The sequence below is a fragment of the Orbicella faveolata genome, unplaced genomic scaffold (assembly GCF_042242905.1).
Source record: "Orbicella faveolata isolate gen_17 unplaced genomic scaffold, um_ofav_v1 contig_1, whole genome shotgun sequence".
Taxonomy (NCBI): Eukaryota; Metazoa; Cnidaria; class Anthozoa; order Scleractinia; family Merulinidae; genus Orbicella; species Orbicella faveolata.
Genome location: NW_028301536.1, coordinates 26,192,601 through 26,216,812, shown reverse-complemented (window position 1 = coordinate 26,216,812; position 24,212 = coordinate 26,192,601). Strand labels below are relative to the sequence as shown.

Here is a 24,212-nt window from a genome sequence, read left to right as displayed (position 1 = left end):
ATTCTTTTTTTAGAAAAACGCGGTTGGCTGAAGTTCATCTTGTAAGGAATTCTGAATTAGAAGTTAACCCATTGTTGAAAAGCTTTCAAGAAATTAAACTAAGTCCAAAATTTGAAAGAAACGTAAAGCTGTACAAGACGATACTCCATCGTTTTCATCAAGTCTAATGCATTTTTACTGGCAGTTTACTTTTAAATAACAAATGGTCATGCATGCATGCTGATTATCTATGTTGTTGACGCCACCACAATTTTCTGTATCGACTCCACTCAAGACAACCCATGTAATTCTATTAACTGTGCCCTTGTAAAATTTTTCACTTGGTGTGTTAATAACCACCTAACTCCTCATTTAATAATTGCGAGACTATGGTATTCTCTAAAGCTCGTCTAGTGGGACCACTGCCTGCCAATTACATTGGCAATTATGTCATAGAATACAAGGTTAAGATCAGGCTTCTCGGTGTCACCTTGGATCCAAATTTGAACTGGATACCTCACCTCCAAGAACATATTAAAAGTTTTGCAAATAAACTAAATCTTTTGAAGAACTCCAGGTTTTTGCACAAACATGTATGCGAGCCTTTCTAACGTACACGCACGGGGTAGAGTTAATCAGGAAGTTTTATGAAGTTATTCAAAGCATTAGAAAGACAACGCTACTGTGCTCCAGGACTATTTTCGGTTTAACATCGGACATGCCCTTGGCAGAGGTTTTAGCCACAGCCAAGTGAAAACCCTTATCACATCTATATAAAACTCCGAATTAAACTCCTCTATAAACGATACACATGCTCTGGTTAAACAACTGAAAACCTGAAACTGTAGATCTGCTTCGAGAATGAAGCATGGACTCGTAACACCGAGTTCTGTTTCAGAATAAATGCAGAATTCTATTGCTTACGGGGGAAACACCCTCTAGAATACATTAGGACGTTCAAATGGATCGGTCTTTGAATGCACAGATATCAGGTCTTTTGTGAAAAACGTAGAAAAGTGTTACACTTCTAAGGACTTTAATTTTAACGTGTTAGCTCTGCAAACGACAAATTACAGACTAAGGAATTTTAAATATTTTCAACCACGACAAGTGCTTTAAGACTTTTTAGTTTATGTGGATCTCTTCTTTATTGTAGCTTATAATATTGAACCTTTGCAATCATTTGTTTTATTTTGTTGGTAAACGACCTCACAAGCAGTAAGCTTTGACGTGTAATCGTGTTTAAGTTGTATGTATGTGTGCGTATGGTAAGTTAATTTAACTTAAACAGTTACGGAAAATATGTGCTAACACCTGCTTAATTATTAACTGAAAGGGGTAAACGAAGTTCCCCTGCTGAATTATGCGTAGAGAGCCTGGATTAGCTAAACTGGGGTCCATGATACATCAAAATCGAATTTTGCCATGAGTCATAAATTCATAAATAGGTCGAGTGTCTCTCCTAATTATGCCAAAATTATCTACTTCTGTACAAAATGCCGACTAACAGCCTTACTGTGTGCTCTTTCCGTCCTTTAGGATGTTAAGAATCTCAGACAAAGTACTGTTTATGCCTTCTATCTTCTCATTTTGAATTTCGATGGTATTTTCAATGCTCTTGATATTTTCCTTCTGTAAGTTGACATCATCTGTTATCTTCTCAATTTTTTCTTGCATGTACTGCAGCAGGACATCACTTGTCACTTTCATTTCCTCCACTGAATCAAATGTTTGGTATAGAATCATGGTCTGCTCAGTTTCGTTGAACATTGAACCAAATCCATCCTCATAGTTGCCTGAAGATCGTTGATCATTTGAGTCCTTCCGCTCACCTGGACACATCTTGAAGAAAAGTATTGACGTGTAATGTTAGGGCTTGCAACTTTTAGTTCTAGATAACTTGAGTTAATGCGCATTTGAAAAAAACCCATATGGAATTTGCGCACTACAAATTTTTCATTGTCAATAAATATTTACATGTAAGAAAAGAAGAAAGGGAAGCAAGATTGGTAGTTAGATAGTTTTTCAGTCGGTCCGTTGGTCAGTCTGTCAGTCAGTCTGTCAGTCTGTCAGTTTGTCAGTCAGTCTGTCAGTCTGTCAGTCAGGCTGTTAGTCAGTCAGTCAGTCAGTTGGTCAGTCAGTCAGTCAGTCAGTCAGTCGGTCAGTCGATCAGTCAGTCAGTCAGTCGGTCAGTCGGTCAGTCGGTCAGTCGGTCAGTCAGTCATGCATGGTCAGGCAACTAGTAAATCAGTCAGTCCGTCCAAGAAAAGTATTGACGTGTTATTTAACAAGCATTTAAGAAAATAAGGAATGGAAGCTAGGTTGTCAAGTAGTAGGGTAGGTAGGTTGGTTGGTAGGTATTTAGATCAATTTTTTTGCCCAAACTCCATAACTTTAACTATAAGTGTATAAGGTATGTAATTACTTTGCCTGTAAGCGCCTTTGAACGATAGACCTGGCATAGTATTACGCATGCGGCTGTCTTTTTATGAATAGCTCACTTGAAACCATAAAAAAGGTTACAAATGGTGGTTTAAAAAAAAAAAAAAAGCAAAAATTTGATTTCTACAAACCTTTGCTAGCACTCGAATCCCTTTATGCTTCATTCCGACAAAAGGAAAAATGTCTGACTTTTCGGATCCTAACTTCAATAAAATCTGAGCAACCACTTCACCATTTAGAGAGAAAAAAATTGGAATTTTTCCCTCGTTTACTTCATCAAAACCGGCTCTGCAGCCAATCAAATCACCACGATACACCACAGGACCTAAAAGAGAAGGAGTTGACAGATTTATTTTACAGTAAATCAGGCGTCTTTGATCCCCTGTATCACAAAGCTTTTAGTGTGTGATGAAAAAAACAAAAAAACATTTTGTCACTCGATCTTGTAAATAATTCCCGGCGTCAATAATGTTAGACGTGTTCCTAGGCCGAAGAAGACAAGTCCTCCGTCTTTGATTTAAGATGCACAGCTTTAATAATTTTACTTTGTCATACAATTACATGAAATCTATATAAGATTACCTTCTATGAAATTTTGTTTCCCAGAGGCATCGAAGTAAACAACACGACCGTTGGACGCATGGTAACCAACAGTATGGCGTACTTCCCCAGCGGCTTTGTGAACGTCATGTTTTGCTCGAACCACACCAACAACTAAATCTCTGTTCATACCACCCTCTTGAACTATCACCTATAACAATACATATGATTAGAAAATAACCTAAAGAAAATGCGCGCGCTGATTGGTTAAAAATCATGTTTCTATAACTCGATGAAAAGACGAGCTGTTGACGTTAAGAATTTACAAATTGATGATCAAAGTAAACAAGTTGTTTTCTTTTTTGTTGTCACATAATTTTCTAAAAGAAATAGAGAACATGTTCTCCGTGTTTCAATCGAGTTATAGAAATACTCGCGAAAGCCTGGGAGAACTCGAAAAAGCTGTGGAAACACTCGCCTGTCAACTCGTGCTCCACAGCATTTCTAGTTCTCCCAAACTACCACTCGTGTTTCTATTTAACAACTCGATAGAAACACGGAACATGTTTTTTATTTCTTAACTAAAATTTGTCTCATTGCGATAATGATAGAACTGATTGTCGTATATTGGTTCAGGCAAAAGTTCCTGACTATAAATGTCCATTGCCAAGGTAGCTGGTGTTGTTATCGACTTACCTCAAATCTAGGCGAATCTTGCGAGAATGGTTGTATGTATCTGGCTCCATGGAATTCCTTTCGCGAAATTTTGCAACTGCTGCAAAGAGCAGGTCCAATGTACGTTAACATATAATCTTCAATGTGAATTCCCTGGCTCTTCCATGCCTAATAAATCGATTAAACGAATCAGTGACTGACTGGCTTTGAAGTTTAGAAGACAACGAGCAACATAAATGAGGGTGGCAAAGGTGGGGTACCAATCACGCGTCACGCTGAATTTTTCTATTAAATCACGCATCACGGATCGCCATCATCGCTAATTTTACTTTCTGGACCCTAAAAGCGTCGTTAAAAGAAGAAATTTGCCGATTCAACCACAAAAATGCATCGGCAAATATGTGACCTCTCATGCGAAAACGTTCCTTACGGTATCCGTTCGAACGACTGAACGCACGGCAAGTGAACTAGTCTGCGAACAGGCTCCCAGCGAGGGTGGAAAAAAACATTCGACGAGGACGCGAAAAACAATCCAAGCGCGAAAAACAGAATTACGCGAATTGCACTCCCCCTCGTCACCATTCCGCTCTCAGTTCTCCCCGCTCGTCCTAGACCACACTTGGCTAGTTCGCACCGAACCCTTTAACCCAAACGGTAGCCTGTTCCCAGGCTAAGAGTGAACGGATAATTTGAATAGCGATAGTCAATTTACGTGTCCCAAGATATCTTAAGACCACTTGGTTCTAAATGAGTTGATAACCACTGTATATAGTGAGTAATGACTCTAGCAATGATGCAACCTGTGCAAGTGAGTGTAGCGGATTAATGAAATGTATTGCTGTGCAGGTATACGTTGGGAATTAATACGATGAAAACTGTGTAGGTATATGTGGGGGATAAATGAGATGTAGGCTGTGTAGGTATAGGTAGGGGATTAATGAAATGTAGGTTGCGTATTGCTTTGTAGGTATATGTGGGGGATTAATGAGATGTAGGCTATGTAGGTATATGTAGGGGGATTGATGAGATGTAGGCTGCGTAGGTATATATGGGGGATTAATGAGATGTAGGCTGTGTAGGTATATTTGGGGGGATTGATGAGATGTAGGCTGTGTAGGTATCTGTGGGGGATTAATGACATGTAGGCTGTGTAGGTATATATGGGGGATTAATGAGACGTAGGCCGTGTAGGCATATGTGGGCGACTAATGAGATTTAGGCTGTGTAGGTACATGTAAGGGATTAATGAGATGTAGGCTGTGTAGGTATATGTAGGGGATTAATGAGATGTAGGCTGTGTAGTTGTATGTTGGGGTTTAATGAGATGTAAGCTCAGTAGGTATATGTGGGGGATTAATAAAATGTAGGCTATGTAGGTGTGTGTGGGGGATTAATGAGATGTAGGATGTGTACGCATATGTAGGGGATCATTGAAATGTAGGCTGTGTAGGTATATGTGGGGGATTAATTAAATGTAGGCTGTGTAGCTATAGCTGGGGGATTAATGAGAAGTGGGCTGTGTAGGTATATGTAGGAGATTAACGAGAAGTTGGCTGTGTGGGTATATGTAGGGGATATTTGGGGGATATTTAGGGGGATAGTTGAGGAAGAATACTTGATTATATATCCATGAGGTATTGTTTAAGAGAGATTAAGAGAGAGGTGTACATTGCGGTGGAATTAACTAGCCGCCCAACCATCCGGGTGGTGTCGCACTTATAAAGCGAAAGAACAAAAGGCTTGGCTATGAGCCAATCAGAAAGCACTGACGTCATAGCCAAAATGTGCAAACGAGTTTCTAACACCGGCTGGATTTGATTATTCAAAATGGCGGACATGAAGGTTTAAGGTTATAGTATGCTAATTTCCCAAACATTCTTTGTATGCACGCTTATGTTCTGTAACGGTTTTGTAATTTATGCTGTACAGATAGTGATATATTAAAATACGCGTTCACCTTGTGTATCTTGAGTTACAGTAGCCAGATTAAGTCTTGATTGATGACGTTCGTTTAAGGTTCTCTCTGCAATCTAATATTACATGTTGCAGCGAAAGGGCACTTCAAATTCGTCGACAACGTCCACCGTCTACGAATGCCTACGAGCGAAAAAACAACTTCCGATGCCTCGCCCGGCGCCGCCTAAAGCATCACAATTTTCAATGTTATTCCACCAGATATCATTGTCTCCGCAACATTTAGATTTGAGGTCAATTAAGTAGCGAGATCCCCGAAAACTGGAAGCTATGGAAAGAGAAATACTGTAATAATTACTTGGTGTGGAGCGGGAAAGCTCCGAGTATCAACTCGCCATGTTCAAGAAGTTATTGATGACGATGGCCTTTAAGTGTTCAAAGCCTTAAGCTATACTGAAGAAGAAGATGCAAACGATTGCCGTGTGGTAATGGGGAAGATGAAAAGGTATTGCATCAGCGAAGTAACGTAACGAGATTGTTTCAGCAGGAGGGAAAAACTTCCTATCGAAAAGCTCGACAACTTAATCGCTGAATTAAAAGAACATTGGCAAAGAGCTGCAATTAATCTGATTTTTTACAATTCAGTTTACACGATACTCTCATCTGCGTTCGACCGGTCTTGGGATAAAACATGAGCACAGCACAAAGCAGCCACTTAGGATGACAGACCCCGGTCGTTAAACAAGTGTATCGACCGTGACCTTCCAGCATCCGAGATGCAAATATAGGGATCTTAACCATGACGACGGCGACGCCGAGGACAACGCTTGTAAAATTGAATTTGTCCAGGATGCCTATGGCTCTAAAACCTCATTCAGGCTAAATATGTAATGACAACGTTCAATTGTAAATGGAAATAAGGAAAATTAGCAGTTCGACTCATCGTTCGCGGTCATTTTGTGGACGGCTATGAAAGGTACAAAGGTTTACTGAACACACTTGTACAGCCTTTGTTTTGCTCATTAAACCTTTTTTCGATGGTGCTCATTGACGGCGTGGTTTCCTCCAGACTTTGTCCTCACTACGCCGGAGGAATTTAAAAATTTCTACGGAAGAGGCTTACGGTCAAGAGTAATCCGTCACGAAAACGGAGCTTTTCGAAAACGTTCTTCAAACCGGAGGAATTTGAAAACGCCGGCTTTGAGTTTTCGTGTTTACGGAAAACATTTTAAAACGGACCTTTTCGAACACGATAGGATCAGGAGAACCACGTGATTTCTATGGCTGAGATTTCCTCAAACAAAAATATAAAACGACCGGTGATTGTTGCGTTTTTAAATTCCTCCGGTGTAGTGTGGACGACCGGGCGTAAGCTTCCTAGGTTCCTAATGAAGTCAATAATCAGACGGCGTTCTTCAATGAGTCCAACGAGAAAAAATCGGAGGAGGTCCCGCGCAAAAGAGAAATGCACCATAAATAAACACCGTAAACAAATTAAATATTTAGGAATGGAACAATTTAAGGACCTCGATCGAGTTTAATATTCGTTATATGTTACAAGCATTATCACGAAGGCTGACCTGGTGGCTAAATTAAGTTTTAGTTTACTTACTTTTTCTGTCGGATTTATCAGAAGGAGCCTGGAACACATTTTAGAAAAACTCTTGTTATTCGTTAGTAAGAGACCATCTGTGCGGGATTCACATACCCAAAAGGAAATTCATGACATCCAGATCTAAGGTGTACAACGACAAGCCGCTCGTTTTGTTAAACAATCGGGAGCCTGTTCACAGGCTAAGTTGGCAGAAATCTTGTGTACAAATTGAGAAGACGTCTACGCCATCTTTGCCATGCTCTAATATACAGGCAATATTTTTGCAAAAGCTATAAACCTGCTAATCCTTTTTTGTGGGGCAACGTTTTTATGTCTGTAAAGGATATAACGTGGTTTTTGAATTCATTTAGGTCTTTATGACGACCTTCATTAAGTGGCACACAAACGTTTCCCTTGTGTAGTCTCTCGTTGCTTACAGAGCTGTCTTCTCGAACGGTATAAAATGACACCAACCTCTAACGTGTGTTATCGTTTCAGCCCTTTTTGACGAAATACGATAGCCGGATTCGGATATGGTGTGTCTTATTCTTTTGGTCTGATGCACTGCCAAAAATGGTCGGTCGACAAAATGGACAAAAATAACACTGAAGCTCACAGTCCTCGTGCAAAGTTTAACTATTTTCAATTGACTTATTCCTATAATTTGTATCACAATTGTTTGGACCTATAGTGCCATGCGATCCACGAAGATCAAAGGCATCAGAGGTCAAGAAAAGGACGAAAAAGACCAGGAAATGGTGTCATGTCTGCCACGATTTAATGATCTTTTTTAAGACTATTTACTATTAACTTTGAATGAATGCTATATCCTTCTAGTTCAAAGAGCGTTAACTTATCACGGAAATCTAATTGGTAAATTACACATTACGTGCTTGTAAAATAGCAAATCACGCATCACGTTATGATGTCCTGTCCCGCGTCACGCGGCTAATTTGGTCTCAATCACGCATCACGCTGCTAATCTCTTGGGGCGATCACGCGTCACGCAAAAACACTTTGCCACCCTCATAAACCAAGATTTAGAGTTGTTTTTTCTCTGAAAATAAACTATAAGGGCATTTTTGTACGTTCGTAAACAACAATATCAGCAAAATAAGATACGTCATGTCTGAGTATACTTTTCTTGATTAAAATATCAATTTTCTCCAAAGGGGATAAGGAAACTCTCATTCATTACTCTCTGAGAGCAACGCTAGCAAAGTATGGCAAATACTTCCGTTAATAAATGTCGGTATGTACACCAAACATTAGAAAATTGATGTTAAACAACAAGTATAACGGAGTGGTTTTCAACTGAGAGTCGTAAAACCAAAACCAAACTAATTACTAGGCCAATCTCAAACCGTAGTAAAACCAAAACCAAAACCAAAACCAAAGTAATTGTCTGATTACTTTTGACTGTCAATTGAAAAGTTCCCTAATCGTGAACCCAACCTATAGTGCTACTTACTAAACGACCAACAGGGCAAAGTAACGGATCGGCATTTGTTTGTACAGGATCAATAAACACTCGTCTGACAATCTGATTGCACATTTCCCGGTTTCTGTCCGTCTCAGACAACATGCTATTGATTTTACTTTCATCTGCAAAAAAGCAAGAGTTTTCTCATAAAATTAACGTATCCAACACGAGAGACAGTGTTCCATCACGTTTCCAAACACCGATGAAAAAGTTGAGAATTTTTTTCGAACTTCGAGGTGTTCAAAAATGTTCTTTTCAATCAAACCTGAACTTAGGGAGAAAAGAGGGATGTAAAATCGTAAAAATATGTATTGATATTTCTGATACTTGATACGGATTTTAAGACTTTTTCGTAGCAAGCAGGCGAGACATGAAAATACAAACCGCGTCTACTATTTTTCAAATCATCACTGGCTTCGTCGTGGTGAAAGTTCATAAATTAATGTTACACGGCTACAAAATTAACTGACTTTTCAGCTCGACAGTAAATGCTCATCTTTTTTAACCAAGAAGGAGGGGTGAACCTTTTTAAATCTAGCTTGATTTTTATGACTCTGTCCTCTCCATTCCCGATATTAACACAGTGGAGATTTAGAGAAAGGGCAAGACTGAAAGGAAAACATCTTCACCTGATAGAGGAAATGTGAATCCATACTTCGCAAAATAAACCACCTTTAACTTTTCAATGATGTAATCTAATGCCTCAACCTGAAAACAAACAAACAAACAAACAAACAAACAAAAACGAAAACAGAATAAAAGTATATTATTTTCAGTGTGTAGTCGATTCAGTTACTACTAATGACATATAGGTACCTAACCCTCAGAGAATGACTAAACAAGTTACAGCTCGCTCCTTGTCTTCATGCCTTCATGTGCCGATATAAAATAAATGTTTATACATATGTCATCTACCTTTCTCTCCAACAGTTCTTCGTCCTGTTCATTCACTTCTTCCGAGTCCCTACACAACGCTAATACAGGCTGAGATAGCAGGTTTAGTGGTACTGGAATCGGATGATAGTCTCTGTATGTTCGGATTGTTACAGCTTTCTTGAATGACCACTCGCTCAAAGAATTTTTCTGAGAGGAAAGAAAAGGTTTTAGAAAGGTTTTATGTCACGCTGGGTCTGTCTGTTTGGGAATCGATTTCATTACTGTTAAACTTTGTATGTACAACAGCTAGAATAACATGCAAGTTGTACATCAAATTCAATTCGCTCGACAAGTAAAAGCCGTATTTGCTTACTTGATTCCTCCCGTAGCGTAAAAAAATAAAATAAAATAAATAAAACAATAAAAATATTTACCACGCGGTTCCTCGTTCAATTAACTGATCCGTCGTTCGAAAATCTATAGCTATGAGTAACGGTATTAAGGAGACTGAAATTCTTCAATAATTTATATCTATTCAATTCATGCCGAAATTGAACAGGAAATACAGGGCGCTTTCCATGCAACCAAAATTCTGAAAATTTCAAAAAGGAAATTACCTGAGAAAGTTTCCAGAAAATCCGAAAATTGTTACATTTTCGAAAAGTGAACAATTCAACCAAAAATTCAGCAAATTCTGGGACGAAAGTCAATGGAACGGAAATTCCCTGTAAGAATTTTTCGAAAATTTCGGTTTACCTCTCAAACTTGTCCGCTTTTCCTGAAATTCCGGAAAATGTTGCTCCATTCGTCGCTGAAAATTTCCGGAAATTCAAACCCGAATTTGTCTTTGAATGAGAAGCACCCAGTTTTCCTAATCTGTAATGTTGTTTGCTTGCTCTTTTTTTTTTTAAGAAAGTCGGTAAAAGTATCACCTGTACTCGTTCATATGTGTTGGAGAGCACCGCAATCATCATATTAACAAGCAGGACGAGGGCAGCAATGATAAATACAGCGTACAAAATTTGAGCCAGGTGATCTGATGGAGTTTCCACACCAGCGTTGAAAACATCCAGTTCTGTCACTCCCAGCAGCGTCCAGCTTAGATGCTTCATGATTCCCCACCAACTAGAGCAAGAAGAAGACACGTAATTCGGGAAACATAACGTGTTGAAATGGTATAATCAGTATGAAAAATTAAATATATACGATAACTCAAAGACAGACGGCCATACAAAATTCACAAAAATAGCGTACGAAAGTCCATAGGAAAAAAAAACACATTTTAGAATATAGGTAGCTATTTTCAAAGTAAATAACATTTCATCAAGTTTAGACAAAGGCACTCATGACCGTGACGGCTTTTGGATGTCTGATCTTATTTAGCATAGATTTTTGCGATCTTATTTCTCCGTTTCCTCCTTAGTTTTAGTATCGATTGAGAAGATTTATCGAACGCTCAAGACAGTGGTTGACAACATTTCCAAACATCTCGAAGTTCGTCAAAAGTACTCCGCTACGCGTCGTATTTTCAACTCTTTTCTCGTTGTTTGGAAATGTGGTCAAACAGTCTTTCGTGTTTGATATATTACTTCTTGAAATTTTAATTTTGGAAGATCTCTTAAATATTATTTTCAAATATATAGCGCAATAAACTGCTTGGTCGAAGGATATTTCTCTTATTATCTTTTATTTCTTATATCTGTTGTAAAAACTTACCAGGACAATCCAGAACTGTTACAATCTGTATTATCCCTACAAGGCCAAAACAAAGTTAACTAGTATTGACTGAAACGAAAAACACAGTAAAGCCCAATTCGAGGAACTTTGCTAATAACAAACAACGCCCAACACCGTAATTCCTGATTTAGAACCGCAATATGTTAAAAGACTACTGACCTTTTATCACGCAGCAATCTCTCCTCACTTGAGATAAACGAGCCTTCAGCAACATAGATTTTGGTCATTGCCAGAGAAAATGCAAGTATTCCTACAAGGAACTGGAAGAAGATTATGGCCACGTCTTCAATAATGCTCATTAGAGCAATATGCGTCGTGCCCGTCACCGAGCTCGCTTCCATCATATGGCCAAAGACCCGTAGTGTCAGAATCATGGTGTTCAGGCCATAACAGTAGCCAGCGATAACCAATGCTCGACTGCCAGTTGTGGAAGTGGACACACCCCAAGTCACCACGCGCAACATGAACGTGACTACATAAATGACGAGCATGATGAAGTCCAACACGTTCCAACGATCACTGAAAGAATAACATTGACTCTAGTATTGTAAATCATAAGCACGTAGATTCATCGTTGTTTAGAGAGCAGAAATAAGGAACTAAGGTAAGATGCAAGAAAAAAACAAGATTGACCTAAAGTTTTAGTTAATCAGTTTAAAGGAGCTCAGTCACGGTTTGCCCATATTGAAAAGCTTAGCCTCAATTTTTCAAATTCGTCGTTTGTAATCCGTGTCAATCTTCTCCATCCTTAGCCATCCTTGTTCCTTTATGGTTTATCATTATCTCTTTGGTGTTTTTCTATCTTATTAAACTGTTATTTTCAGGTTTTCTACCATTTAAAGGTAATTTTGTATGTGGCCAAAAAACTCAAAATACCGAGACCGAGCCCCTTTAACGTTTACCTTAAGAAAAAAAATATTCAACCGTATTACAGCTATAACCATAATTAATTGCAGCCCTTTTTTAAGAATGAACATCGTCCTTTGGGTGATAAAATATCCAATAAAAATGAAATAGCTCCGATGGAAGTAGTTTATAGTAATAAACGAAATCTTCATGATTGGGGGAATGTCCATGAAAGAAATGATGACTGAGGTTATGTCGTGTGTCCTCTTCCTAGGTATTAAGGGTGTTTATGATAACTTTAAACGAAATAAAAAATGACTGAAGCAAGTGCCTTGGTTTGCTTGCTACTTGCTGCCGTCCTGCTTTTACAGGATATCACAGTTGACGGTGAATGGTAGTCGAGTGAAGACAAATGAATAAATACATCATTCACGTTTATTGATGTTATTCCTGTTGTTGTTACCCGATCTAACCACGCTGTGTGGGATCAGAGCTCAGTTTGGCTGGTAAGGCGTCAGTTACAAGCTGTTACACTATAAATACCCGTTGCTATCAAATTTGTCAAAATTTTTTTTAAGAGTAAGCTAAACTAACTTACATGAAGTATTTTCCCATCGTGCTGAAAACCAATCGCGAGTGGTAATCCTCCACTTCAATAGGCAAATCCAGGTTGTCATCATGGCTACTCCCAGATTGCTGATAAACATATTGTCCATGTTTTCTAGAAAGACTTTTACGCTTTTCGAGTCTCTTCGATGTCTTTCTGTTGTTATATTGTTTGAACTCCGAGAGGAAGCGCCCAACGAAAAAAACGGCGATCACCCATTCCACAGCTGAGAAAGGAACAACTGATGGCGAGAGGCAGATTGCGATGTGAAGACCTAGGAGAGACAGGTAGCTAAGCGTGTCTCTAAAAAATATGAAGTATGGTGTGGTGAAGTACTCCAGGTAGCGATCTGCGGTAGAAGATAAGGTTAAAACGTAAGAATTTCATGTATTTCAAACGTCATAAACATAGTTATTTGATAGTGTATCGTTACAGTCCCTTTAATATCAAGAGTTAGGCTGGCAGCCAAATACACTCTAGCTTAGCAGTGTTGGTGCTTTTAAGTTCCGGCTTGTGTATCAGAATTTCTACTTCCCTGGATGGGCTTCCTGTTTAATGCATTTTAACATGCACCGCTCGAAGTGAAGTCCAACGGACTAACCGCGGTTAGGCCACCTCGCACAACTCCTGGTATGTAGGCTATACAAGTACGTACGCGTAGGGTATGAAACCCTGTACTTAGTGATATTCTCTCTCCACATTGAAACAGAGACTGACTATAGCGGAGCTCTGTGTTAACAAATGGAAAATTTTCAGTGCGCAATACGGCTAGACACCAACAATGCTTATTTGACCACACTGGTATCAAAATGGGCAATGCTTCAAGATCCTTAGAAAGCAAAGTAGGATAAAGAACTGGCATGTTCAAAGGCATAATCTTACCATAAAGATCCTCTTCGTAAACCTCTGAAAACCAAAAAATTAAAAGACGGATTTTAACATAACGGACACTAAATAGAAATATGGCCCAGTTACTTTAGCAGAAGAAGCACACTTACACATTGAAAGCCATTTCAACATATACATATAAAGTTTAATCAAATTGCATAAAAGATGAAACAGGTTGTTTACTATTGACAACTATTGACTGTTGTGCTCATTAATGATTTTATTTGCAAACAAAGTTTGATACTCCAGTAAACATTACCCACGACACCTTTGGCATTAAGAATCTAATTTCTCCGCATCATTACCATTCGAAAAGCTCACCTCTTAACAGCTTATTGCCAAGTTTTGCCCGATCTTCCAATGGACAACGGATGACTTTGTTTCCTGATGAAATAAGCTCGAGGTCCTCCACAAGGGGACGTTCTCCAACAGCAACGGGCACAATTTTTACTCCAACAGACTCGGTTAGATGTTTTGTCTTGAGCAGTAATCTTCCTTTTTGAGGACCGAACGATCCAGTTGTGTCATTTGTGAAGAGAATGATAATCTATATGAAAGGATGAAACCCATTTGTCAGGTATTATGAAGCTAACCACTGGCTGGTTAGCTCAGTTGTGATAGAGCAACAGACTGCTGTGCGGGAGGTCGAGGATTCGAACCCCAGACCGTACCAACACTCAGGGTCTTAAAAAAACTGAGAAGAATGTGCCACCTTTGTAAGTACATCTACAAATGGTTAGACGTTCAAGTCTTTTAGGACAAGGACTATAAATCGTGGGCCCCGTCCCCTGCATCTTCAGTGTTAAATGGTTAGCAAGGGACGTTTAAAGAACCCACACACTTATCGCAAGGAGTAGGGCGCGTAATTCCTGGTGTTGTGGTTGTAGACACACAGACATAGCCGTGGACATGGACATGGAGATGGACATGGACATGGTTAGCAAGGGACGATTAAAGAACCCGGGCACGTAGTTCCCGGTGTTGTGGTTGTAGACATACAGATATTGTATATTTTAATTTGATAAAATGCCGTATTTCAATAAAGGGTTCCATCCATCCATGTCCTTGTCCATATCCATATCTACGGCTGTCTGTATGTCTATGCCTCTGTGTCTGTTTATGTCTACTAATCCAGTACAAATCTTAGGGAGGTGTGTTTTATTGAAGAAAAACTCTCGATCGTTCCAAAGAAAAAAGCTATGACAATAAAGAATCCTGGTTAATTTCTTGTAAACTCATAACGGCTTCGCGTTCCACGGTAGCACCAGAGATTTTCATTGCAACTTTGCAAGTTGCATTGCTTCACAACTTGGGTAATAAATAGTACGCAAAATTTACCTTCTTTGAAGTTATCCTTATAGCCTGGGTCTTGAAGGCCTCCACTGCTTGGTTAAAGTCATCGTGCAGGGCTGGGCAACAGTTCACCGGTGGATTTAAGGCATCAAGCCTTTTAAAAAGCAGGTCTTTGTCATCTTTGAAGAACGAATTGACGTCGAACCTTACGTGTTGAAAGGCTTTTCCCTTCTTGAAGCTTATCAGGCAGTAGTTGGCAGATTTGACGCCAATCCGCTCTATCATGTATTTGATGCAGCCTATCATCTTCTTGAAGTCCTCTTTTCCTTTCTTCCCGGTGGCATTAAGAATGAAGCAAAGTTCCAGATCTACAGAAGTGAAAAGGATTTGATGACGCAGTGTTGACGTAGAAATGTCTACACGCTTCTTTTTTTCCATATATGCTCATGTACAAGGCTTACCATCATAATGCTAAACATGCAGTTCTATTATTTGTAGAATACTATATCTCACAGCTTATATAGGCGTATATTTAGCTGATAATGAGAGGTGACTGGATGATGTTCAAAGGTAGTCATGGACATTGAAGAGCTTGCCCTTTGAGGATAGCCATGTCAGAAAATCTAAGGTCTCAGAGATAAAGAGACGAAATAAATAGCTCGACCTGGCGGATTGGGTTTAAATTCTGGTCTAGCTCTGATCACGGAGTTGCATGGCCAGATCAAACCGTGGCCGAAACTACGTGGGTCTATTACAAACCTTTAGACTTTCTTCTCCATGCATTGATCGAATGAATAACAAACAAAAATGCGAACAGCAACGGGAAGAGAATGATATCCAGTAAGCTATAAAGCCTCAGTAATGTCCATTTCCATCTGTATTTTGATCTCAAGCCAGCAAATCGTCCTCTCCAAACTTTTTCAAGCAAGTTATAAACAACTGGGTGGGACAGAAACTTGAGGAGATAAAAAAAGCAAAACAAGCATGGCATTAAAAAGGATCCTGTAAACAAATCAATTGAATATCATTCAAACAAGAAAATTAAAACGTAGTCCGTTCACATCAAGCCCTAGGTATACTGGGCAACTCAGGAGTTCCATCCAAATGTCTCTTTTTGGAAAGTGCGGCCAAAAAAAGTGTCTAATGTTTGTGGTCACCTCTCAGCACGCTCACACATAAACGTATTGATTGTACAAACTGAAATGTAGCCAACTGTCAGAAGTTTACAATTTCTGGTACCACTAAGAAAGTGAACGTCGAGAGCGGGGGTTGATATTTTGGACAGTCTCTTTACATCTTACTTCTACCCTAAATAAATTTTGCTCAGCGTGACGTTTAACAAATTTTGCCCGGCTAAGCGTCTGCGACATTGAAGAACACAGCATATAAATCCAAAGCCACCTTGTTGAACTGAAAGAATTTAAATAATTGAAAAGATAGTATAGGAATATGACCACTGCTGTCCGTTTGCGTCTCGTCGTAAAACAGTCAGTCCCAAAGATGACACTTCTAAAGCAATGGAGACATTCGGAAAACGATCGCGTAACCTTTACTAAGTAATCCGAATTGAAACGGTAATGGTGGGCGGCATACAACAGGAATCTTTCTTACGGCGAAACTTTGTTGTAAATTCTTACAAGAAAAGTTTCATCCGAATTTCCTAATTCTCATCTAGTTCGCAAAGCAAGGGATTTTGATACAAAATTTGGCTTAACAGTTACCTTTCCTTGATTATATTCAATGGCTTTGTCAATGATCAAGTCCAGCGAATCACCAAAAGCTTCCCTGTCTTTTGTATCCGACTTGAGAGGATCTATGAGACAAGTCGTAAATTCCTCTACAGAATTTGCCAATTTTTCTAGTTCTTCCACATCTGGCCTGTCCTTGTGAGCTTGGTATTTCAAATAGCCACTAACCTTCAGTTACAGAATCACACAAAATTATAAATGACTAAAGAGGCATTTACTACTTACGGTGCAGTTAAGGTGAGGTATGGTGTGGTGCAATGCGCTGCGCTGCGGTGCCGGGTGAAGTGTGGTGTGGTACGGAGCGGTGCTGTGTGGTATAGTGTGGTGCAGTACAGTTTCGAGTGAGGTGTGATACTCTGACTTGCCGTGCGGTGCGGTACAGTGTGGTGTCGGGTGAAGTGTCCTGTGTTACGGTGCGGTACGGTATAGCGTGGTGCAGGGCGGTGCCAAGTCAGGTGTGATGCAGTTCCGTGCGGTGTGGTGTGGTGCGGCGAGGTACAGTGCGGCGTGGGGTGAAGTGTGGTGTGTTACGGTGCAGTGCGGTATAGTGTGGTGCAGAACGGTGCCGAGTGAGGCGTGATGCGATGCCGTGTGGTGTGGTGTGGTGCTTTGTGGTGTGGTGTGGTGTGGTGAGGTGAGAAGCGGTGCATGCAACATTGCGGTTCCGGTGTAGTCTAAATCATCTCACTGTACAATTTTGACACATCTCTTACCACTTATTGTTTCAAACACACATCATTACAGTTTCCACATAGAAATATGTAGCTCACATAAGCACAATATAATACCCACATACCTCAAATGCCTTCAGAAGAGTATTTGTGCTGCACGCTCCAAGCGTTTTCGGTGTGATGGCTTCTGCTATGTCGTCAAAGTCATCAGACGCCAATTTCTTGTTCAAATTCTTCTCAAAGTCTAGCAATCATTTATAAACAACGAGACTTAAGAAATGACAAGTCTGTAACTTCCGAACTATATTACACTCCATTGTGTGCGATCAGGAGTTTTTTTTTTCTGATCGTAGGTAAGACTCATCTTTGCATATTTAACAGTCTAGCTTAGAATCTGTCATCGAGGTAGCTATCACCTTCTTTGATTGAACGAGGCCTGTAGCCCCCGTGCAGTTGTCTACTATTTCCTTCTGAGCATCGTAACTGACGAGATAACAAACAGATCGGATGCAGCGCTTCCGGAAGACATTCATAGTAAATTGAGTTCCTAATATACTCACCCGATAATGATTGCATCTTTCTTGTCCACTGTGGCTTCCTGAGGGAAAGCAATGTCAACTTAAAAAAAGTGCTGTAGAATGCATTCAATAGACCATATTCGTATTCTCGGTATAGGACTGGAACTAGCTTGCAACTAAGTCTGGCGCTAATGCGCGGAATCTTTTCAAATGTAAATGACATAGTCTCTTGTTGTGATATTCCCTGGCATGAGCCTCCATTGCAAGCTAGTTCCAGTCCAATACCGAGAATACGAATATGGCCTATTGGATGACCACTCAGTATAAATTTACTCCCAAAACTAATCTGTCAATCTTTCAGACATTGAAAATAACGGCACAATATCACAATAGCTAATGAAAGAGAGGCAGACTGTTTTTTTTTCTCTTTTTTCGAGAACTGACCGAAGATCCGGAATTAATGCCTGGTGTTGCGCAAACAGTCTGCTCATCAATCTCGACTAGACCAAACTACTCCCGGTGTTTGGCACGCGTCAGATGCTCAGCGGAGTCCCGGATGACTTCAGCCTGTGTGGCACTTCTCGGAAAACAGTCGCATTCCAGTTACGTCTGCTGAAGATTTAGGCGCCAGAGTTGATGTACCGTAAGTTTAATCTTTGACGAACACGTGACTAAAGTTGTTGTTGTTGTTTTTTTCATGTACAAAGGAAAGTCAAGCTGGACTGGTGCGAGTTTCTTTGTTTTTGGATGACCCACTGTGCAACTCGCGTCCTAGCATGGCTAATTTTGCACCATGTGACCAGGTCGTACAAAGGGTCTATTAGATACTGAAAAGCCCTCAAAGCAAGTTACAACTGCAAACATCGGAAAAGAAACAAGAAAGAAAGCTTGCAGCTGTAAATGTAAACAAAAAAATACTGATTTAAAAGACCCGTAACATGGCAATATAATAAACCTGTTATCCAAAGTAAAATGTGACGAAATAAAGCAAACATACGTGTTTTACTGGCGAGCTATGAATAATAACACTTACGGTGCGAGCCGTAAGTCAAAATGAGTGATATTATGTCATGTTTCGCAGAGTAGTCTACTTTAATGATTAAAGTAAGAATGAGTGAATGAGTGAGTGAGTGAGCGAGTAATAGCAATATGGTAATAGTATTCTTCATTGCGCCTTACTCTCCAAAGGAAGGTATTGGTCTTGATCAAATCCATTTTGAAATCACTGGTTATCCTCGCAATCTGATTGGCTCTCAGCGGTGCGATTTATTCACGAATCGCACTATTTTTTGCTCTAAATCACATGTTTTTCTCAGCCAATGAGACTGGGACAGTGAAACAAAGCAACCAATCAGATTTCAAGGTTACTTTAAAGTTACCAATAAAATTTCAGGAAAATGGAAGGGAAAAAGCCATTGTGTGGCGAATTTTGCAACGATTATTGCCAAAACTTTGTTGTTATTGTTGTTTTTTTTTTTCCAAAGCTATTGACGAATTTTAGTTAATTACAGTTTCTGAAAGGCGACTATGAGCTCCTTCAGGCTGCAGACCTCTTTTAATTGAAGTTTCAAACTTTCAGTGTCCATTTTGACGAAATGAATTTCAATTACCATTATAAATAAAACAAAGGTTTGAACATGAGAGAGTGAGTGATTGAGTGAGTGAGTGAGTGAGTGTGTGAGTAAGTGCTGTGAACGCCATGCCATTTCATTGACCGAGCTCTTGAAACGGGAAAATAATCATCCAAACAGGAAACAAAAAAGAACTGATATCGTTAATTCCGGAAAATGACGTTGTCGGGAAGTCGAGGCAACAAGGGTGAAAATTTGTTAGCTCAGTTTTCCTTCCACCTCCTTCTGTACCTTGTTAGAGATATCTAACTTGTGTTTTCCATAGAACGTTATGTCTGGTTTTCTAATAAATACCGTCGATTATGGTGAATATCTTCCCAATATTTCTTTCTAAAATGCATTCCTTCAGAATGCTGTTGTCAATACAGTTCGGTCTAGATTTAATACTTGGCTTCACACTAGAGCTTGTAAGATAATCCAAGTACACTTGGAACCTACTTTGAGTGTGACGGGGTAAATTGTACTTACTTGAACTTTACTTAGTGATCATGGAAACATTCGTAGTTCAAAGAAGCCGAAGTGCGCTGCCAAGCAAGGTCCACACCACACTTGAGAACACACTTGACCAATAGGAAATGGAACGGCCAACTGGAAGCGATGTGCAGCGTTGCTACAATTTTGATAATCGGACCGATAAACAACTTGCTTGGATTTCATTTTCAGAGACAGCCTAAACCATCGCTTTTTACGTCATCCGACACCAAATAATAATAATTATAATAATAATAAGATTCCAGCAAGAAAAACATTCTTTGTTCGATTTCGCAAACTAAATATAGTTTTTCAGTTTATATTGTTTTAACTTCATACGCTAATAAATCATTAATTTCTTTTTCAAAACAAGTTGGACGTACGGTGAGACAGTCCTTAATTTATTCCAACATGTAACCTAAACTATACCCAGGATTTTACGAAGAAAAGTCGTTGTATAAAATCAAAAAAGACTATTCTCTAGAAATGCAAAATACAAAATGCTCTTCTGTAAATTACAAACCAGCTGCTGTTTCAAGTTGCAACCAGGTCATTTCTTTAAACCCGAACAACTCTGTTGAACATTGCACACTGAAATGCATTTTCTCGGTTAGCTGAAGCGAGACTAAAGCCCCCATTCAAGAGAAATACAGAAGATGCCGTTTGTTCCTTAGTGTTGCTGCTATTGCTGTGTTGCTCTTTAGCAAGCCAACAGCATTTCTTCCCGATTTTACTACCGAACAATCGCAATTGTGATATATACGACTGATTTTACTGCGAAAATGCTTCAAGCAATATACTTTGTCACCAGGTGTGAAGCCAAGTTTTCTAAAATGCGTGTTGAGATTTTCAAGTGCACTTGAGTCAAGTGCTTACTTACTTACCAGCCAGAGTAAAGATAAATGTCACAGGAAAATTGAAAATAACCGAGAAGGTGGAAAAAAAGTTATGGTTCTTGGGAAAAGTCACAAAGATTAACAACTGTAGCTTCAAAGCGTTTTAAGTTAATAATAATAAGATGGACAGCTATAAACCTGTGTTTCACGTGCAGATTCAGGCAGAGCTGTCAAAACTTGACGTGTTTCCGCTCTAAACGTTAATTGGTGCAATTAAAAAACGCGACAGTTTGTCTGGGCAAACTTGAATGTTTTAAGCGTGGAACAACGCGGAAAAAAGTTGGCCGTTCACGGTAGCTCGAAAATGGTAGTAAGTCAGAATGATCGATTTTAAGTCATGTTTTTGTCTGTTTGCCCGCAAAGTAGTCTACATTTAGTAACTTAGTGCACCTGAATGGTTAGCCGGTAATACATGGCGTAGTGCGAAATGACTTCGAGAAACAGCGAAACGAAAATCGATCGCACCATTGAAATATTGCTACAAATGACCCAAAATGTAATAAAATAGATGGTGCGACTGGAAGAGACTAGAAATTACATTTGACCTTACTTATCAACCTCGAAGAAAAAGATCAGTTTAAAAAAGTGATTCTATTTACCTTATATTGAAGTGCTTTTGTGCTCTGCTCCACCATCAACTCTTTGCCTTCATTAAGAAAAGTCATGTCATTTTATTGACCGCGCTCTTAAAACAAGGAATATATTCATCCAATGGTGGCTCATATTCAGTGTTTATTCCGGAAATGACGTTTCCGCTCACGATGGAAAGGAAATCGAAGCAACAAGCGTGGAAATTTGTTGGTTCGGTACAATGAACGTTTTCTAGTTTTTTACTACCCTCCATACCGTCTATTACAGAAACGTTGTCATTCACGGTGGAAAAGAAGTCGAAGCAACAAACGTGGAAATTTGTTGTTTCAATTTTCTTGCCATTTGCTGGTCATCTTCTTAGATGTGATTATGTTAAGTTTGCTGCATAGCCTTCTAAAGGAAGAAAACTAGTTCATTGTTTCTCAAAGGGCCATTTAGTAATATCAGCCAATCAAAATGCTTTGTTACTGGTCCAATATCTTCTAAGTCTGAGACCGGCTTAGGTTTCTCGGTACGTACATCTCTGCTGGTGTCAATCATAAAAATAAATACATCTATTCAGGCATAGGATTTTTAGACAGACACCTTATTCCATCGTGGCTAACTGAAAAAAAAACATAATTAGAGAAATTTTCTCCTTTCTTATTTAACAGTCAACACTTTAGTGGATGTCTCAATGAAATTAAAGATGTATAGCAGGGGAAGACGAATTCACCGACACCAGTGAAACAAGCCCGAGGCGGTGAAGCAGTCTAAAACGGAACCGCACTGAATACAATGTTGTCAATCAGCTTTGCATTTCAATTGAACGTATTTTTGCTTCATCCAATTCAGTAGCAGACAAATAAACAGAAATACTTAAAGAACTTCACTGAAGATCGTTAAGTATGAAGTTGTAACTTCACTGAAGTTCGTTGAGTATCAATACTCGTTAAGTGTGAATACTTAACGAACTTCACTGAAGTGCGTTAAGTATGAATACCCTGTGTAACCTTATAGCTCTTGGATAACAACCATAACGGTTAAATTTTATGATTCTTTTTACGACCACCAATATATAGGGCCTTTAATATTCACAGATTATTTTAGATCACACCCGTACTGAACCAAAAAGTACGGTAAAGTGCCAAATATTGATTTTCGTTTTTTTGTTCTTCCGTCCGTTTTGATGGACCAGAATTTCCGAAAAGTTTGGTTCTTTGAAACGCATGAAATGTTTTGAGCATAACCGATGGATTGAGGTTGTTACACTTTCTGAGTTATTCATGTTCCTGTGCCCGTATCACGGCAGGATGTAGATTAGGATCAGTTTTTGTTTCTCACCAAACGTCGGATCCAGCTCACTGTTCATATTAAACAATAAAAATTACGTTACAATTTTAAAATGCCACAGTCTGTAGAAAGATCGAACAGATGCCAAAAGGGCTCTGTTGTGCTCAATGAACAAAAACAAATTAAAGTTTCCAGAGAATAAATTATCGACAAGATCGGGACTAAGTACATGATTTAGTTTGTAAATAATTCAAAGCTATCTCATTGCAATGGAGTATTTGTGCAAGTTACAAACGCAAACCCTGGAAAAGAAACTTTGTAGCTGCAAAGATAACAAGTAATTGCTGATACATAAGGCTCTTGACTGTCTTGAAATCGGCGCAATCAGTTAAACAATATGTTTATCAGTAAACTCCAAACAAACTGTGACGAAATGTACAAAGGAAAGTCAAGCTGGACTGGTACGAGTTTCTTTGTTTTTGGATGACCCACTGTGTAACTTGCGTGCTAGCATGGCCGATTTTGCTCTATGTTACAAGGGCGTGCAAAGAGTATATTAGTTACTGAAAAGCGCTCAGGAGAATATTCAAATAAATTATTTGTGTTTGTATTTGTTACTGGCATTGGCGTTTCAGGGCAGTAGGTTCGTGTGTACTCGCCGTTGTTTAATAAACTGTGAAGATTCATACACGAAATTATTAGAAATTGTCGAAGTCAAAACAGGTTTTAACCGCTTGCCTCTCCTTGTCGTGGCTGTTGGTACAGCTTTATGTAACAAAGAAATGCCACATTCGTCACCGTCAAACAGAAGCAAGAACCAAGCTGTGAAAACGTGTTCGTTGCATTTTACATAGTAATCTGCCTAATGAAACGTAACAACGCAATTGATAATGGAAAACAACAAATGTGTGACTTTTTCCGAGCTTACATTATCACTATTTTCTTGAAAAGGAAAAAAAAATCCTACATTAATTGCCGCAGTACAGAGAACTTAACTTAACAACAGAGACAACAATTTTAAAGGGACATAAGCGTTGCTATCTGTTCAGCTAGTATATTAAAGCCAATATAACCAGGAAAACGCTTCTGTAGAATAATTATTCTGAATTGCTGAAGTGTAGACATGCAAATGGCTTAAGTCATACATCTACACAGTTTTGCCAATATATCATTAACGATTAACAAGTTCCATTGGACCAACTCACACATGTCATACTGAGGCGATAGAAAAGCTGACTCAACATCCAGCTGCAAAGTATCAGCTGTGATCGGTCAAACCGGAAATCAACGAATTATAGGTTTACGAAGAGCCTAGGCAAGCCGTGTATTTAACCGTGTCTACAAGGGCCTTTCAGGGAAACTGTATTTAAAAAAAACACGGGTTTCACTTTCCTTACCTGTTGTTAAAGAGTTAAAACGCATCCAAATGAATAACATCTCATGGGTTTTTATGGCCTATACAGTATCACGATGCTCTGTAGATGAATGTAGATCAAGTCCCTCAAAAACCGGAAGTCAACATAATCTGCCACGCAAGGGC

General features: G+C 39.2%; 1 protein-coding gene across 3 annotated transcripts; it reads right to left on the bottom strand.

Annotated features, from left to right (window-relative positions):
- Positions 1-151: 151 nt before the first annotated feature.
- LOC110043666 (uncharacterized) lies at positions 152-24,203 on the bottom strand. Of its 3 annotated transcripts, none has more exons than XM_020749143.2 (19): positions 24,070-24,203; positions 17,854-17,891; positions 17,419-17,537; positions 16,596-16,790; positions 15,634-15,829; positions 14,920-15,242; positions 13,903-14,128; positions 13,576-13,599; positions 12,685-13,042; positions 11,400-11,759; positions 11,220-11,255; positions 10,436-10,628; positions 9,543-9,710; positions 9,257-9,335; positions 8,616-8,749; positions 3,658-3,804; positions 3,004-3,172; positions 2,553-2,746; positions 152-1,821 (listed from the first exon to the last, which is right to left on the bottom strand). In XM_020749143.2, the coding sequence occupies exons 2-19, from the start codon at positions 17,867-17,869 to the stop codon at positions 1,492-1,494; spliced, it is 3,267 nt and encodes a 1,088-aa protein (XP_020604802.1). In that variant the 5' UTR covers positions 17,870-17,891; positions 24,070-24,203; the 3' UTR covers positions 152-1,491. The 3 variants fall into 3 exon arrangements, with proteins under 3 accessions (XP_020604802.1, XP_020604803.1, XP_020604801.2); XM_020749144.2 differs by lacking the exon at positions 24,070-24,203 and adding an exon at positions 21,409-21,641; XM_020749142.2 differs by lacking the exon at positions 24,070-24,203 and having other exon boundaries at positions 17,854-18,126.
- Between the last annotated feature and the right edge of the window lie 9 nt (positions 24,204-24,212).

Excerpts from the sequence above, each read along its gene's own strand:
- LOC110043666 (XM_020749142.2), bottom strand. The coding sequence starts at position 18,034 with ATGTCATTTACATTTGAAAAGATTCCGCGCATTAGCGCCAGACTTAGT. Across the intron at positions 17,538-17,853 it reads AAAGATGCAATCATTATCGG|ACTTTGAGAAGAATTTGAAC; the intron begins GTGAGTATATTA and ends AATGATTGCTAG. Across the intron at positions 14,129-14,919 it reads TAAGGATAACTTCAAAGAAG|ATTATCATTCTCTTCACAAA; the intron begins GTAAATTTTGCG and ends CCTTTCATATAG.